The sequence below is a fragment of the Bos grunniens genome, chromosome 7 (assembly GCF_055505025.1).
Source record: "Bos grunniens cultivar Pamir isolate PY7600 chromosome 7, Bosgru_T2T1.0, whole genome shotgun sequence".
NCBI lineage: Eukaryota > Metazoa > Chordata > Mammalia > Artiodactyla > Bovidae > Bos > Bos grunniens.
Window position 1 is genome coordinate 14,851,706 of NC_141171.1, and position 18,405 is coordinate 14,870,110.

The window sequence follows — 18,405 nt, forward strand, 5'->3', positions numbered from 1 at the left end:
CCCTGGTGGTTCAGTGGTAAAAAATCTGCTTGTCAATGCAGGAGACGTGGGTTCGATCCCTGGGCTGGGAAAATCCCCTGCAGAAGGAAATAGCAACCCACTCCAGTATTCTTGACTAGAAAATCCCATGTATGGAGAAGACTGGCAGGCTAACGTCCATGAGATCGCAAAAGACTGCAGCATGACCTAGCGACTTAATAAGACCGATGTATATTACTCTGCCAGCTGATAAGCAGGTGAGGGACTAGATAGAGGAAGAAGGTGGTCAGAGCAGGCTTCTCTGAGGAGGTGGCATTTGAGCGGAGGCTGGAAGGAGGAGGTGAAGGAAACATGTGGGTGTTTGGGGGAAATTTATTGACTCTGGCCTGGTCTGTGCCTCTTCCTCCTCCCAATCCCAACAACCTCCTTCCAACCTCCAAACAGAGGTTGTCTCTGAACTACTGGAGGAAGGGGAATTCCGATGGGGGTGGGTGTGTGTGTGCGCGCACATGTGCGGGTCTCAGTCTCTGGCCACCATCCGCTTCACTCCTCTCTGCCACTGGCTGTCCTAGCTTTGTGTAGGTGTTGCTGGGCAGAGCTTTGGTTTGAGGGCCTGGGTTCCCCATCAAAGCTCCAGATCTATTTTCAAAGGAGCCGCTGGGCCCTGTGCCTGTGGACAAAGAAGGGAGTGCCATCCCGGAGCCCAGTTACGGAGCCACTTTTCAGCTGCATCCCAGCTGGGCATCTCCTGGATCGGGGATAGGGGGTGGTGGTGGTGGGGTGCTGGTGGGGCCTGGATGCTCACACTCCCCACTCCTTCCATGGCAAAGAGGGGATTGAGGATCCTTTCTCTGGCCCACTGGTGGAACTGGTAGGATTTGGAGTCAGCCCGTCTGAGTTCAAATCCAGACAGGAACATTTATGATTACTAAAAAAAAAAAAAATCCAGCCAGGCACTTTCCCAACCAGCTGTGTGACCCTAAGCCGCTCATTTAAATTCTCTGAATCCTCATCTCCATAAAAGGAGTTTATCAGTAACTCCTGTCTCCTGAGGATTCTGTCTTCCTGCCTGGAAAGTGCTTGCTGGGGAGTTCCTTGGTGGTCCAGTGGCTAAGACTCCATGTTCCCAATGCAGGGGGCCCAGGGTTCTATCCCTGGTCGGGGAACTAGATCCCACATGCTACAGCTAAGAGTTCACATGCTGCAACTAAAAGTCTTGCATGCCACAACAAAGATAGATCTTGCATGCCACAATTAATACCTGGCACAGCCAGATAAATAATTAAGGGGGGAAAAAAAGAAAGTGCGTGATGAAGTTGGCCATTCACTTAGGGAACACTGGGCTTTAGAGGGGTACCTGAGTCTGTCTCCCAAGACCATCTCTCCAGCTCCCTGGGAGGAATGTGCACTTGGGATGAAGAAGGGGTGCCCCCACCACCTGCCAGACTTTCTCTTTGAAGGATGGCACAGAGGTCCTGGGACTAATTAATCACTGGGAAGGGCCAGACAACTGCCCAGGGGTGGGGAGGACGTCAGTATTTACCCGGTTTTCTCAGAAGCCACTGAGATCCTGGCTCTCACAGGGGGAGGGGGAGGGGAACAAATGAACCGCAAGGCTGGAAAAGGATGAGTGGTCTGGATAGCAGCCACCCTCCCTGCCCCCACCCACCCCCAGGGTGCTAATGGGGCAACCGCTGCCTTAAGCCTCAAAAGACAACCACCACCAGAAACAGACACTGAACCGTTTATTGGCCTGGGCCTGAGTCTCTGGCAGGAGGGGCATCCGGGGAGCTGTGTAAGGGGAGACAAGCCCCCAACTGGCTCCTTGCCCCCCCAAAGATCCCCTCCCCCAGCCTTTGCAGTCACAAGAAATCACTTTCAGGTGTGAGGGTTCCTTCCCCCCACCCCCAGGTGAGCTGCACCCCAGTTCTCCAGTGGGGAGATAAGCCAGCAATGACACAGGGGTCGGTGCAGGGACCAGACCCCTCTTTGGCAGCTTCATTACAGACGAGAGGAGACAAAATAGCATGCATCCTGGGAGACATGGCAAGGGGAGGGGACCACAGATATTACACACACACACACACACACACACACACACACACACACGCACAGACACTGACAGACGCACATAAATACATGTTTGTACCGCAATATCCCTTCCCTCCATCCACAGAATTTAGCAAAGTCCTTCTGGAGTGGGTTAAAAGAGGGTATCCCACCATTGTCCTTGGTACCCCCACCCCCTGTGCTCCATCTGATGTAGCTGGAAAGCAGGCACAGGAGGCTCAAGGCTGTCCTGCCTTAGATTGGGTATCTTGGCTGGGTCTGGAAGTGAGTGGAGCTTGAGGAAGGGTGGTTATTTTATGGGGGGCCAGAGGTCTGGTGTCAACAGTTCCCCTAGAACTTTCTCCTATTCCACTCTGCCCCCCTGGGAGAGCCCTCCTCAGGTCCCCAGACCAGTTTTCCCAGCCCTGGGTGACTCTTCTGAGCCCCCAGTAGTGCAATCTGGCCGATGAGGTCTGAGAATGGGGGTTAGTCCCCCCCCACCCCCCACGTGGTTTCCTGGCATCTCACTTGTAGAATGAGAAGAAAAGACAAGGAAGAAGTTGCCAGAGTGGCAGCTGGTGACATTTGGGGAAGCTGTGGATTTGAGGCCAGGAACGGTTAGCCCCAGGGCCACCCAGAAAGGTCAGAGAGGAGGTCTCCAGCCCCTAGGTACACAGTGGTTCCAGGGGAGTAGGCTCCGAGGTGGCCAGAAGAAGGTGGCAAGGGGGGATGGTAAATTCAGAGAGGGGAGTCAGAAGCAGGGCGGCAGGTCAGCGTTGTGAAATGCTGACATCCTTCAGACGGGGTTGGAAATGGCTCCTTTGCTGTGTTCCACTAGAGCACCTGCCTGCTGTCACTCAGGCCCTTTCCAGGTTCCCCCACCCCACCCCCGTCCCCAATCCTCCCCACAATCCAGTTCCAAAGAGGTCACCATGCTGAGCCCCAGGACCCTGCTGCCGCTGTGCCATCTGACTGGTCAAAGCCTCAGTCGACCATCCCAAGCATGAAAAATCTTCAGCATCACCCGGGTCTGTGAAATGGGGGCATCTTACTTGGCAACCCCTGCCCCCCTCGGCCCCATTTCTGTCCCGGGTCACTGGAGCTTCTCCACGGAACTCTCTGCCAAGGTGGCCTGGCTGTCAGCCCACTTGCCCCTCACACAATTGTGTTGCCCTCCAGAAATGTGGGTGACGTGGGCACGTGCATGCCCTTCTCCAGGGAACTGGAGCTGCGAAGGGGTAGGAGGTGGTGGCCCGGGGTTCTGTCCCGCCGCCCTTGCATCCCTGCTGCCTGCCGCCAGCACTGCAGCGGTCGTAACACCTCCCGCCGCAGGTCCCGGCTGCGCCACGTGTAGATGACTGGGTTGAGCAGCGAGTTGAGGGTGGCGAAGGCAAAAAAGTAGTGGGCCTGGTAGAGCATAGGGCAGGTGCGGACCGGACAGGCATAGTCCAAGAGGAGGATGCTAAAGGCAGGCAACCAGCAGAAGATAAAGACACCCAGCACGATGGTGACCGTCTTGAGCAGGGCGAGCGTCTGTGGGGCAGCCACATCGGCCTGGCTGGAGCGGACCACACAGTAGATGCGGATGTACAGAGCTACAATGGCCGACAGGATGACCGAGAAGATGGTCACCACGCAGAGCACGTAGGGCTTGGCGTAGAGTGGCAGAACGGTGGAGCAGGCCTCCAGGTGGCCCAGGCAGTTCCAGCCGAGGATGGGCAGGCCTCCAAGGACCAGCGAGATGAGCCACGAGGCTGCGATGAGCAGCAGCATGCGGCAGCTCTTGTCGCTGCCGTAGAGCTTGACCTTGGCAATGGCCACGTGCCGCTCAATGGCGATGGCCAGGAGGCTGAAGACAGAGGCGGAGAGCGTGATGAAGGCAGAGCCCTCGCGGGCGAACCACTGCACAGGTGTCAGCCCCAGTGTGACTGAACCCGAGAGCAAGGTATTGGCTATGAAGGCCACGCCCGCCAACAGGTCTGATGCTGCTAGGTTGCCCAGGAACAGATACATGGCCGAGTGGAACTTGCTGTTGCGGGCAACTGCGATGAGCACCAGCAGGTTCTCTACTACGATGGCACAACACAGGAGGATGATGAGGGCCGAGGCCACCTGACGGGAGGGCGTATCCTTCGTGTCGGGACTCTCCTTGGTGTAATTATAGTGTTCCCTGACCTTGCTGGAGCTTAGGTACTCTGAGTACACGCCGCCCATGGTGGGGCTCAGTAGCCAGCCGGGGCCATGGGGCTGTTGATGCTGCAGAGAGAAAACACAGACAGACAGGTCAGTGCTGTGGCTGCAGCTTGGACTGACTCTGGACTAGGCTGTGGTTCACGTTCCAGCTCTGTCACATGAAGTCAGAATTATCGTCATCTTTGCTTTACAAATGGGGGGCTTCCCAGGTGGCACTAGTGGTAAAAAATCTGCCTGACAATGCAGGAGAGGCAAGAGACACAGGTTCGATCCCTGAGCTGGGAAGATCCCCTGGAGGAGGGCATAGCAACCCATTCCAGTATTTTTGTATAGAGAATCCCATGGACAGAGGAGCCTGGCAGGCTTTAGTCCACTGGGTCACAAAGAGTCAGACACGACTGAGTGACTGAGCAAATGAGCACTGCTTTACAAATGGGAAACCCAGAGAGATCAATTCACTTTCCCAAAGCCTCGAAACTAGTCAGTGGCAGAGCCTCAGAGACCCACTCCAAAGCGTCTAAAACCTCTAGACTACAGTGTCTTGCAAAGGAACAGAAGCTCCCCTAAAGGGCATAAGAGACGTGAAGTAGACTTCTAGAAGCCTTACCCACCCACCCAGAGAGGGAGTCTTAGCCAGAACCTGGAGGCTTGTCTCCTTTCTTGAATACACTGGAGCCTCGGGCCCCGTGCCACCTGCCAACCTCGGTCAGCGAGATGCTGGTCGCTGATAGCACCATCCCCTGCTCATTACCACCCACTGCTCTGGACTTCAGGCTGGGTCTAAGCCTAGAGGCCCTGGGTGTTCCCAAGATAAGGTTTTGGGGAGACACCAGGGCGGCCCCGAGGTTTGAGCATTACAGAGGTCACATCATCTTCAAGGACATAGACCTTGCAGGCAATCCAGGGTTCAGCCCCACTCCCATATCTGACATGGTGTGGGATGCTGGGCCAAGTCACTCGATGCTTGGTCTCTAGGTCTCAATGGCCTCATCTGTGCAATGGGGAGAAGAAAGCCCATTTTAGAGGGGTGATGGGAAAATCCTGTTGAATGATACATGCAGCACATTTAGCACATAGCAGGCACGCAATAAATATTAGCTAATATTATTAGCTCCCCTCTTCCTGCCATACCATAGGGAGGGACTAGGTGCCTTCCTCCCAGTCTTTTGGGAGGGGATGTTGAGTGAGCCAGCTGGGCAAGAGTCCACAACAGCCTGTTCTCATCAGCACCATCTAGCCCTGCCCTGGGACACAGGGTCTTAGCTGGGTGGGCAGGGCCCTGTGGCACCCCCCTCCCCAGCCAGGATGAAATCCAGATGTGAGGGCCTTGGAACACACAGGGTGGAGTCTTTGCTCTCCAGTCACATCCGGTGTGGGGAAGGCTGGGAGGGGATGATGGGATAGGGGAGCCACAGAAGACCCTTCTGGGAGGTCCTGGCTGGGAGGATGGGGCAGCTGGGCCGAAGTCATGTGAGTGGTGAGGGGGCGTGCAGCCCCGCGGGGAAGAGGAGGGGATGGTATTCCCTTCCATGAAAGCCTGAGTCACCCCTCTCCCAAGGAAAACTGAGCCGTTGGGGGAGGGGGCTGGAAGGAGAGCGTAGGCAGAGAGGGTTAGAGGCCAATACCATGGCCTTCCCCGCCTTGGGAATTGGGGCGGGGGCCAGGAGGTGGTCTCAGAGGAACTGGTGTAGGGTCTGCCTTTCACGGGGGCCAGGAAGAAGCTCCAGACCAGCAGTTAGTTAATGGGGGGGGGGGTACGGGAACAGCCCTCCCCAAGTCCCTGGAAACATGCCTTGCAAGGACCTCGTGCATGCCAGGAGCACCGGTTCCAGAAAAGGCTGGTTAGGCTGGTTCTCAGTGAGCTTGGGAATGATGAGGGGCTTCTGGGGTCGCCCAGCCATCTCAGTCTCGGACACCCCCTCAGAGGGGCGCCCTGGCCCCCGGCCTGATAGAGGCAGCTGCTCCCCCTGGGCAAAAGGACATCCGTCCTAGTTTGGGAACAGAGAAAGGCTTGTGCGCATCCCCAGGGACTGTCGCTCCGCCCAGATAGCCACACAGAGGCCCCTTGTTTCCCTGCCGGACGGGGCCCAGGCGCCCCGATGCCCTCTGCCCATTGCAGCGGGCTTGGCCCAGGTCTTGGGCCTTACCAGACCGACCGACAGGCCAGAAACAGCCCCGCGCTCTGATTGGCTTATTTTCAATCCCAGAGTATTGAGCAACTCAGGCCTATTGGCCTGAGCTTTGCATCCTCGACATTTGATTGGCCCAGTTGGGGGCGCTCTATGGTTTGCACTACTGAGCGGGCTCTTTCCAGGCGGTTGGAGCTCATTTCTTTTCGAGGACATTGTTAAGACTGTGGATGTCCCCGGGGAGAGTCTGAACCACAGCCTGACCGCTGGGTCACTCCGACCAGTCACCCTCGAGCTGCCCTGGCCTACTGGCCCCCTCCTGGGGATCATAATTGAGAACTGAGGGCCTGTGGCAGGTCTGGGAAGCACCCTTGCTGGTGGGCTAGAAGCCCAGGGTGTGCCCCCTGCACCGCCCCTCAAACCTCTCTCCTGTCTGGAGGCCCAGAGAAAGATTTATGGCCGATTCCTAGATAAATAAGAAGTGGTTTCAGTCCTCATACCCCAGGGACTGACCAAAATGTCGTCTTCTTCCTTGGGAGACTACCATCATTTCTTATAGCCTCAGAAGGAAGGGTGGTTAGTTAGAGAAGACGAATGCCTCTTTCTTCTCCACTAGGACGATTCCCAGAAAGAGGAACCAGGGTCTGGAGGCTGGAGCTGGCACAGTCACCCTGAGGCAAATACAGGCCTGGCCTGCTTCCCCTCCCTGCATCAGGCTCCCAGGCGTGGCTAACGCAGGGCCTGACTCCTCTTCACCTTCACCAAGGCAGTCACCTCCCAGATGCTCAGTAAGAGGTCACTAGGCTCAGCACTGGGGAATGGCCAGGCCTGAAGCAAGAGGGACAAGCGATGGGGTTTGGAGGGAAGGAAAGCGAGACACACCAAGACTGTTCAGGGGGAGATTAAAGAGAGAGGAAGGCAGGAGGAAGTCTCAGTGGCTTCCAGGAGCCCCTCCCGCAAGTTCTATGGAGGCATGCCCTGTGGTTACTGTTCCTCTGGGCATTCACAGGTCCCATACCCCTTGCCCTAGGATATCCCCCTGGGCTCCGTTTCCCTTCAGTTTCCATTTCCCAGGTGGCTCGGTGGTAAAGAATCTGCCTGCATTTCAATCCCTAGGTGGGGAAGATCCCCTGGAGGGGGAAAAGGCAATCCACTCTGGTATTCTTGCCTAGGAAATCCCAAGGACAGAGGAAATCCCTGGCAGGCTACAGTCCAGGGGTCACAAAGAGTCAGACACGACCAAGCTCACATGCACGCATCCAAACCCCTCTATACTGCCATTCTCCATGCAGCAGCCAGGGGGAGCTTTTAAATTTATAGCTTCAATATGTCACTCCTCACCTCCAAACTCTTCCATGGTTCCCCAGTATCCAAAGTGACCCCTGCCCACCTCCCCTCCTCCCACTCTCCCCCAGAGCCATTCCACTGAACCACACTGGCCTCTCACGTTTCAGCCCCATGCCTACCTCAGAGCTTTTGCCTCTGCTGTTTGTTCACCTGGCATGGCCTTCCTATCTTTCAGGTTTCTGTTTAGTGGCCTCTAACCACTAGGCTATCCTAGCCACCTTCCCTAGGCCCTTTCTATCACAGCATCTTTTATTATATTCACAGCACTTGCCAATTTCAAAAATTATCATTGTATTTCTTGTTTTTTGTCAGCTTCCATGGTTGAATGTGTGTCAGAGGCCAGCAACTAAATCCTTCAGTCCCTGGAAGAATGCCTGGCATACTTAGAAAGCACTCAGAAAATGTGTGGGATGGATGGATGAATGGATAGATGGATGAATAGATGAATGAATGAACAAGTGAACGAGGGCCCCCGAGGGTGGAGGCTCCTAAACTCAGCCCAGGCTCAGACAACAGCAAAGGAGGCTGGAGACACCTCTGGTCCGCTGGCAGGCCACCCCCACCAGGCGAAGCCCAGCGTCTCCTTGGAGACACGCACAACCCGCCCCCGCCCTTGGGCCGCAGTCTCGGCCTCCTTATCTGGCGGTGGAATGCACGGTATCCACACTGGCTGCTTCTGGGGCCGCGCCTCCTTTCTTCGGCGACAGCCGCACGCAGGGGACCCCCAAGTCTCCAAGTGGGAATGGGCGACGCCTGTGCGTCCAGCCCGGGGCCCCGCCTCGATCTTCCTAGAGGACTGGGGAGAGGGGGGTGAGGGGTCCAGCGACAGCTGCACCGCGAGTGCCGCGCCCGTGTCGCGCCACGCGGGGCACCGTGGGCTCAGCGCGTGGCGCCTGGAGTGTCTGACTAGGGAAGAGTCTGGTAAGGGGATGGAAATCCCCGATGAGTCAACTCGTGCCAGAAGGAGTGGGCTAGGTTCCCACGCTTGTCTGGGCCCAGAACCGCGCGGGGTCGGCGGCACGCGTGCCCGCGCCCGCGCCCCATCCCCAGGCCCCAGGGGAAAGAAGAGGCGCCGAAGCCACGCAGCCTCAGGTTCACTTTCCTTCCAGAACAAAGCCACGACCCCACGGGAGGCGGGGCGGAGGACTGGAAGAGATGAACTACTCAGGGAAACTGAGGCAGAGGATCAGAAGTGCAGGAGGTGGGCATCTGCCTTCCTCCGGAGCCCCGCCCCTTGGCTTGGCTGTACTGCGGCGCGCAGCACCTTTCGCCAGCGTCCAGCCAGGGTCAGCGAAGAGGGGCGTCCTCCCCTCCCCCATACACAGTCCCCAAACCCCCTGGTCCGGGGTGCACGCCATCCTGCCTCCCAGTCTCCGACCGAAAGCGCTTGGATTCCGCCTTCTCCTCCCGGCCAACTTCCTGCCGCTGGAGAAGGCGGGGAACTCAGTCTGGGGGTTCGCGGCCAAGGCAATGGGGCCTCCTAGGATCGTGGAGAGGGCGCACGATGACCACTCCCTGGGTGCAACCGGAGGACCAGCAGTGCGTGCGCGCCCAGGGAGCCCCCGACCCCTAGCGGGCTTTCCTAGCTCCGATCCGAGACCTCCGGGGACCCGGGCCCGCCCTTTCTGCCTCCCCCTCGCCACGCACGCTCACCTGGCTAGGCCGATCCGGCTCCTTGCCCGGGCCGGAGGGGCTTTGGCGCCTGCGTCCCCCGGGACGGCCGCGGCAGGGGCTGGGACTGCCCGCCGGGCTCCACTGCGTCCCGGGGCTGGGGACTGGGGACTCAGGGACAGGGAGGGAAGAGCCGCCTTGGCCCCTCCACTCGCCGCGCCCTGTCTCCGCCTCCTCCTTTCCGGCCGGCGGCAGCAGCAATGAATTCCAGATGTGATCAGCTCAGCGGGGCGCGCGCGAGGGCGGGCGTGGGGGAGGCGCGCAGGGTCCCTTTGTCCGCACCCCCACCTCCAGCCCTGCCCCCTCCCAGCCCCCACCCGTGAGAACCGGCCAACGCATGACGTCACGCAGACCCGTACTGTCCAGTCGCTCCTGCCCAGGTGGCCTCAACCTGAAATAACTGTCTTGGATTGCAGATATACTCTTGGCCCCTGCCTGGGATCCTGGAATTGCAGGAGGGCAAGGAATTGCCTTACTTATTCAGCAAGGAGCCAGGGAGCACCTACTAAGGTCAACACAACAAACAGGCATTAAGCGCCCACTGTGTGTTCATCCAACAAAAAAGCAAGTTCCTATTATGTGCTAGGTGGTGGCGGTGGTTTAGGCGCTAGGTGGTGTCTGACTCTTGCAACCCCTTGGACTGTAGCCCTGGACTCCTCCTTGGGATTTTGATTTCCCAAACAAGAATACTGGAGTGGGTAGCTATTTCCTTATCCAGGGGATCTTCCTGACCCAGGACCCACTGATGGGTGGATGCTTTACCACTGAGCCAGGGAAGCCCACTATGTGCTAGGCCCTGCCACAAAGAATGGATTGGTTTTTGCCTTAATAAGGCCCCAGAATTGAGGCCCTGGCCCCTCTGCCCTAGAAGACTGGGGGAGCACTCAGCAGCCTCCACTGCCTCTGTCCAATTGAGTATTTTCCTTGTGGTCGACCAGCAGGCCCAAGCTAATTCTTGCTTTTTAAGTTGGGTCCCAGTCTTTTTGGCTGAGCTATGAGGGATCTTAATTCCCCAACCAGGGATCAAACCCCATGCCCCCTGCAGTGGCAGCACAGAGTTTTAACCACTGGACTGCCAGGGAAGTCCTAGCCAGTTCTTTAGTTTCCCATTTTTTCCCATTGAGCTTTTCCTGGGCATCTCTGTGTGCCTGGCCGCAGAGATGAAGCCCACCTGCATTTACTGATGTGTGCGTGTGAAATGAGGGACTAGACGATATGTCCCTCACTCCTTTGGAAATGGCAACCCATTCCCATATTCTTGCCTGGAAAAATTCCATGGACAAGGGAGCCTGGCAGGTTATAGTCCATGGGGTCACAAAGAGTCAAACATGACTGAGTGTCCAAGATCCCACGCACAGGCATAGCAGTGAACAGAAAAGGGAAAAAAGTCCTTCCCTTCATGGAACCTATGTACAGAAAGGCACTATTTGTGGAAATGAATACATCATCTGCTTATATGTTTACTTACCACAATACAGTAAGCACCCGCATGTGCCAGACACCATTCTAAAAGGCTGGAGATATATCAGGAAACAAAACAGATAAAACTCCCTGTCCCAAGTTGATGTTCTACTATACTTGCTCAGGGCTTCTCCACTGGCTCAGTGGTAAAGAATTTTCATGCAACGCAGCAGCTGCAAGAGACTTGGGTTCAATCCCTGGGTCAGGAAGTTTCCTCTGGAGGAGGAAATGGCAACCCACTCCAGTATTCTTGCCTAGAGAATCCCATGGACAGAGGAGCCTGGCGGGCTACAGTCCATAGTGTCACAAAGAGTTGAACACGACTGAAGCGACTTAGCATGCACACATACTTGCTCAGAATATCTAAAGTATTACAGAAAGAAGAAACTGATAAATTTCCTGGGAGAGGAACTGAAAGATAGGGGACAGGGCATGGGAGGGACATAACTTTCACTCTGTGAGTGCTTTTGTATCTTTTGACTTTTGTAACATGTACATACTTGGCCTATTCCAACAATAAGTTACGTTGAGGGAATTCACAGGCGGTCCAGTGGTTAGGACTTGGGGCTTTCACTGCCATGGCCCAGGTTCAGTCTCTGGTCAGGAAACTAACAAGCCATGTGGTCAAAAAAATTAATTGATCAATTAAGCTGAAAGTTAGACTGCTTGTACGCAGACGTGTGCTTAGTCACTTAGTGTCCGACTCTTTGTGGATTACTGAATACTGGAGTGGGTTGCCATGCCCTCCTCCAGGGGATCTTCCCAACCCAGGGAGGGAACCCAGGTCTCCCACATTGCAGGCAGATTCTCTCCTGTCTGAACCATCAGGGAAGCCCTGATACCCAGACAGTGTAAGAAAAAACAGGGAGAGGGTAGGTACACTCTTCTGTGTGTATTTGGCTGTGCCGTACAGCATGTGGGATCTTAGTTCCTCAACCAGGGATAGAACGCAGGCTTTTGGTAGTGAAAGTGAGGAATCTTAACCACTGGACCACCAGGGAATTCCTCGTATGTCTAATATACTTCAGTAAAGAGTGTTGTAAAGCAAAATGACACAAAAGGGTATCTGCACTTCCACATCTGTTGCAGTATTATTTGCAGTAGCCAAGATATGGAAACAACTTGTGTCTGTCAACAGATGAATGGATAAAGATGTAAGATTCATTTATACATACGGTGTCCCCCGGGATAAAGAATCCACCTGCCAATGCAGGAAATGAGGGTTCAATTCCTGGGTTGGGAAGATTCCCTGGAGTAGAAAATGGCAACCCACTCCAGTATTCTTGCCTGGAGAACCCCCATGGACAGAGGAGCCTGGCAGGCTACAGCCCATGGGGTCACAAATAGTCGAACATGACTGAGTAACTGAGAATGCACACACATATAAATATACATATATACACATACACATATACATAATGGAATATTGTTCACCGATTAGAAAAGAAATTCTGTCATTTTCAACGACATGGATGAAATTTGAGGGCTTTATGCTAAGCGAAATGAGCCAGACAAAAACAAGTACCACATGCGTGCTAAGTCACTTCAGTTGTGTTCAACTCTTTGCAACTCCATGGACTGTAGCCTTCCGTTTTCCTCTGTCCATTTGGATTCTCCAGGAAAGAATACTGGAGTGGGTTGCCATGCCCTCCTCCAGGGGATCTTCCCAACCTAGGGTCTCCTGCAGCTGCTGTATTGCAGGTGAATTCTTTACCACTGAGCCACAGGGGAGGCCCCTAAATACTGCATGCTATCCCTTATACTGGAATCTTTAAAAAAAACTTATAGAAACAGAGAGTAGGAAAGGTGATTGCCAGATGCTGGGGGGTGGGGGAAATGGGGAGAGATTAGCAAAAGGGTGCAAACTTTCAGTTATAAGATAAATAAGGCTGCGAATATAATATACAGCACAGTGACTACAGTTGATAATACTGTATCAAAGAATTGAAATTTGCTGAGAGTAGAACTGAACTGCTGTTACACACACACACAAGATAAAAACGTGAGGTGAAAGATGTGTTCATTAACTGGATGAGGGGGAATCCTTTCAGTATATACATATGTCAAATCACCTGGATGTACACTTTAACTTACTATTTTACACGTCAATCATGCTTCATAAAAGATGAAATTAAAAAAAAAAACTATGGATGCTTGAATCCCAAAAAATGCAACCAATAAAAAAGAGAGAAAGAGAAGTTTAGTGCACGCTTCTGTATGCATACCATACTCCATAAATCAGGTTGAAAAGCAAAACTTTGAAAAAGGAAATTAAAGTTGATCCATTTGGACACGACTGAGTGACTGATCTGATCTGACCTGATTTATGCCTATTAAAAAGGAAAATCGGAGTCGTCCTGATATGAAACTGTTTTCAACGTAAGATGAAAAAAGCACAATGTAGATGAGTTTGCATTGCTCACTTGCCTGCGTTTCTGGATATATTTATTTATAAGGACTGTATAAATACACACACATTTGCCTGTGGAGAAACAGGCCGTATTGGGGAGAAGGCACAAGACCCCGTCACAGTGGTTACCTCCAGGGAGAGAGACAGGGGGACAGGTGAAAATACATACACATTTGCCTGTGGACAACCAGGCCATATCAGGAGGGTTGGGGGGAGGCACAAGACACCGTCACAGTGGTTACCCTCAGGGAGGGACACAGAGCGGGCAGGGGGACAGGTGAGAGGGGACCAGACTTTTCATGGGGTACCCTAGGGGGAGGGAATGTTTGAAATTTTTAGCTCATATTACAAACTCAAAAAATTTACAAAGACATGAAAAATCACATTGAAGTAACAAATCACCAGGCTTTTTAGCTGTAAAATTGTTTCTATAATAATAATAACAAATAGTATCAATAACATAAATCAACAATAACATCATCAATAAACATACCTGTGCTATTTATTCAACATGTCACTGTGAAATGAATTTATATTAAGAATACACATATTTAAGTTATCAATAAGGAAATAAATATTAAGAGTCAATATATTAGTGTTACGTGTCTGTGGCATATATATTCAAATAATGCAACAGAGAATGCTCTGAGCTAGCTATAGTGATACCTTGTTGGTTTCTGCCATCCAAAACTGAAAGTCCAATGGAAGAGACAGAAGAAACCAAACAGTTCTAACACACGAGGTAGCAAGGCTTTGGTGAGAAGATTTTAAAAAGCCGGAGAGTGGCTTTGCTCCTTTTCCTGACTCAGATTCAGTGTCCACTAAGCTTCGGGGCTAGATGGTGGGGTCCACTCGGAACCTCAGCAAAACCTCTCTGAATCCTCTGCCCAGATGAAGTGCAGCCATGCAAAGTCTAGAAACCAGGTGTTCAACCCATAGAGGACAAAGCACACACACACACACACACACAAAAAAAAAACCAAAGACAAACCAGGTCCTTTCCTTGCAAGGGAGCTATCAGAGCGGAAATCTTAGCCCTCTGTGAGGACCTGAGACTGGGGAGGAAGTGCCCCCCTCCCCAGCTCGCCTAGGCTGCCTCAGCAGTTTGCCATCCTCTCAAGGGACCTGCGGGAGGGGGGAGTGTGCGGGTAATATCAAGGCTGCAGATACATCCGGCCGTCTGTTAGGGGTACCGTGGCGCCTAGACAAAGGTGATGTCCCCAGGAACACACAGATACACCCGCAAGCAACTTCCGCCTCCCCCTCCACCTCCCATTACTGGGGCCATATGAGATCCACACCGGGTCAGCTGAGGCGACAGGCTAGAGAACTGGGAACCACTTGCGTAGACACCCAGATCGTCTGGGCGGCGGTGGGGGGGCGGGTTATCTAGAGGAAAGCTGGAACCTCCCTGTGGCGGGGACTCAGGGAGGGGGGATCTCTAAGTGAGAGAACAGTGGAAGGGGAAGGAAATGGGGCCCTTTTCTTACCGAGCTCGCAAGCAAGGGAAAAAGAAGAGAAGGAAGAGGCTTGGAGCAGCCTTCTGTAATTACAGGGCCACCGACACTAATGGCTAATGCTCACAGACACAGACAGACTGTGCTGGGTGCGGCTGCATGAGTCCTCCACGCCTAGGAGGTGGGTATTATTGTTATCCTCATAATTCCACTTTTTACAAGGACTTTCTTTTTCTTTCATTTTTTGGCTGCAGCAAGTGCCATATGGGATCTTAGTTCCCAGAGCAGGGATCCAACTTGCACCCCTTGCATTGGAAGCACTTAATCATTGGACCACCAGGGAAGTCCCTAGACTTTAGTTTTTTAGAATAGTCTTAGGTTCACAGGAAAATTGAGCAGAAAGTACAGAGAATGGCCCATCTACCCCCTTTTACATGCATAGCTTCCCCCACTGTCAACAGCTCCCCCCAACAGAGTAGTACATTTGTTACCACTGATGAACCTACAAACATACATCATTATCACCCCCCAAGTCCGTGGTGTACATGAGGGTTCACTCAGTGTTGTACATTCTATGGGTTTGGTCAAATGTATAATGATACATCGGAGAAGGCAATGGCACCCCACTCCAGTACTCTTGCCTGGAAAATCCCATGGGTGGAGGAGCCTGGTAGGCTGCAGTCCATGGGGTCGCTAAGAGTCGGACACGACTGAGCGACTTCACTTTCACTTTTCACTTTCATGCATTGGAGAAGGAAATGGCAACCCACTCCAGTGTTCTTGCCTGGAGAATCCCAGGGACGGGGGAGCCTGGTGGGCTGCCATCTATGGGGTCGCACAGAGTCGGACACAACTGAAGCGACTTAGCAGCAGCAGCAGCAGCAGCATAATGATACATGGGCTTCCCTGGTGGCTCAGTGGTAAAGAATCCACCTGCCAGTGCAGGAGATGCAGGTTCGATCTCTGGGTCGAAAAGATTCCCTGGAGAAGGGGATCTTCAAAGGACATTCTTGAAAATGTCCAGTATTCTTGCCTGGAAAATTCCACCAACAGAGGAGGCCTGTGGGCTACAGTCCATGGAGTTGCAAAAGAGTCAGATACGACTTAGTGACTAAACAAAATGGGGAAAAAATGGAAGAAAAAATAATGATACCTATCCACCCTTATAGTATCATACAGATAGTTTCACTGCCCTAAAAACCCTCTGTGCTCTGGCCATTCATTCCCCTCTCCTCATCCTTAATCACTGACAACCATTGGTTTTTTTCACTGTCCCCATAGTTTTGCACTTTCCACATCACCCCATTTTAAAGATAAGGAAATTGAGGCACACGATTGTGGTGGGATTTGAACCAGAGCCCTCTCTGCTCTTCTTTTTATCCCAAGTCCCTGTCCCACTCCTGATGCAGTGAACATCACCCCCACCCCCACCCCCACCCTATCCCTGCCCTGGTGCCTTGGAATAGGAGGGCTGTGGTTATTGCTCAGAACCACATCAGCAACTGGTGAGGTGTAGAATGTTCTTCTCCACAGTCCAGAGGTGAAGGAATCCCTCTGACCTCTGATCCCACCCTACTCCAATTAAAAAAAAATTTTTTTTATCTATTTATTTGGGCTGTACCAGGTCTTAGTTGCAGCACACGGGGTCTTAAGTAGTCACCTGCAGGATTTTTCAGTGGCAGCATGTGGGGGTCTAGTTCCCTGATCAGGGATGGAACCCAGGTCCTCTGCATCAGGAGCCTGGAGTCCTAGCCATTGGACCACCAGGGAAGTCTCCACCCCCGATTTTGTGAACTCCCCTATGAGGATGAGGCCTAGAATGTCCCTTGATCCACTCTGGGCCTCCACTGTCCCCCCACTCCCATCCCCCAGCTCTCAGGTTTTGGCAGGAGGAGAAGTGTCTGAGACAGGTCCCAACTTTCTCATCATCACCCCAGCACAAGCGGGGGAGGGGCCCAGCTGCAGAGAGGCTTTCCAGATGCTGATCTTGGCAGGCTGTGGAGCTGCAGTGGCCTCGTTTCATCCACCCATGGGCTTGAGGCCCACTTTCAGCTTCAGGGATGGGGTAGGGAGGCCGCTGGGGGAGGCCACCCCTGCCACGTCGGCACCAGATGGAGCTGCAGCCCAGGCTCAGCTCTCTCTTCTAGATGAGGGAGACGTGCTGTGAGGGGAGGGGAACCCCTGTAGCCCACTTCAGCCCTGCTCCAGCAAAGTAATAACAGCTGACACATACATCATGCGCCAGTTTACTGTCCTAAGTCCTGTGTAAATATCAACCCATCAGAAGCTCACAGCAGCTCCTTTAACGAATGAATAGACATGCTGCAGTTTGTCTTCACATGGAAGACCACTCAGGAATGTAATATTTGAAACTTCAAGTTCTCAGAGGAACTAGTGGTGGGACTTCCCTGGAGGTCTGGTGGCTAAGACTCCAGGCTCCCGGTGTGGGAGACCTGGATTCGATCCCTGATCAGGGAACTAGATCCCACGTGCTGCAACTAACAGCTTGTCTGCAGCAACTAAAGACCTCGCATGTGGTGCTCACTTCAGCAGCACATATACTAAAACTGGAATGATACTGAGATTAGCATGGCCCCTGCACAACGATGACAGGCAAATTCACGAAGCGTTCCATTAGGAAAAAAAAAAAAAAGCCCTGAAATCCCACAACTAAGACGTGGTGCAGGCAATAAAAGAAAGCAGAGGTATAGAACAACATGGATGAATCTCAGATGCATTGTGGTGGGAGAAAGAAGGCAGGCACAAAAAGCTGCATACTGTATGATTCCCCTTCTGTTATTTCAGAAAAGGCCAAACTATACATACAATGAATAACCAGGGATATATAGGGGCTGAGGGTGGAGGGAGGGGCTGACAACAAAAAAGCATGGTGGAATTTTTTGGTGATGGAACCTTTCTATAGTTTGATTGTGGTGGTGGTAATATGACTACATATGTTTGTGGAAATTTGCAGAACTGTGCACTGTAAAAAAAGAATTTCTGGGTTTTTTTTTTTTTAAATGCAGGTCATATTTTAATGTACCTAAAAAAAAAAAACCCTTCCAAATATAACTATAAATATAACCAGGAAAAATACCTGAGATATGAATCTTAATTAACCATTAGTACATTACTTAAAAGAATTTTTTGAATCCTTAGCTTACTTCACTGGGTTCATAAAGGTATAAACCTACTTATTTTTCCATTTGAGCATTTTGTACTAAATGTAGTTTGTTTAGTCGCTAAGTTGTGTCCAACTCTCTTAACCCCATGGACTGTAGCCTGACAGGTTCTCTGTCCATGGGATTTCCCAGGCAAGAATACTGGAGTGGGTTGCCATTTCCTTCTCCATCTTTTTTTTTTTTTAATTGTATCTTAAATAAAAATCCTTCACAACTGCGTTGCATTAGTTCAGTTCAGTCACTCAGTCGTGTCTGACTCTTTGCGACCCCATGTACTGCAGCACACCAGGCCTCCCTGTCCATCACCAACTCCCAGAGCCTACCCAAACTCATGTCCATTGAGTTGGTGATGCCATCCAACCATCTCATCCTCTGTCATCCCCTTCTCCTCCTACCCTCAATCTTTCCCAGCATCAGGGTCTCTTCAAATGAGTCAGAGTCAATTTAGGAAAATAGAAGTATCTCAAACAGATGGGATTTAATACCAGGATTGGTTATGTTGATGAGAAATTGACAAAGAGGGAGGC

The 18,405-nt window shown here is 52.4% G+C and overlaps 1 protein-coding gene and 1 non-coding gene across 2 annotated transcripts; one reads left to right on the top strand and one right to left on the bottom strand.

Moving 5' to 3' along the window:
• Nucleotides 1–1,707: 1,707 nt before the first annotated feature.
• Nucleotides 1,708–9,482, bottom strand: S1PR2 (sphingosine-1-phosphate receptor 2). Its single transcript, XM_086409234.1, has 2 exons — nt 9,351–9,482; nt 1,708–4,284 (listed from the first exon to the last, which is right to left on the bottom strand). The coding sequence occupies exon 2, from the start codon at nt 4,240–4,242 to the stop codon at nt 3,184–3,186; it is 1,059 nt and encodes a 352-aa protein (XP_086265360.1). The 5' UTR covers nt 4,243–4,284; nt 9,351–9,482; the 3' UTR covers nt 1,708–3,183.
• A 7,751-nt stretch (nt 9,483–17,233) lies between these two features.
• Nucleotides 17,234–17,337, top strand: LOC147368563 (U6 spliceosomal RNA). Its single transcript, XR_015168734.1, has one exon. It is a non-coding gene; the product is annotated as a U6 spliceosomal RNA (small nuclear RNA).
• The last annotated feature ends 1,068 nt before the right edge of the window (nt 17,338–18,405 follow it).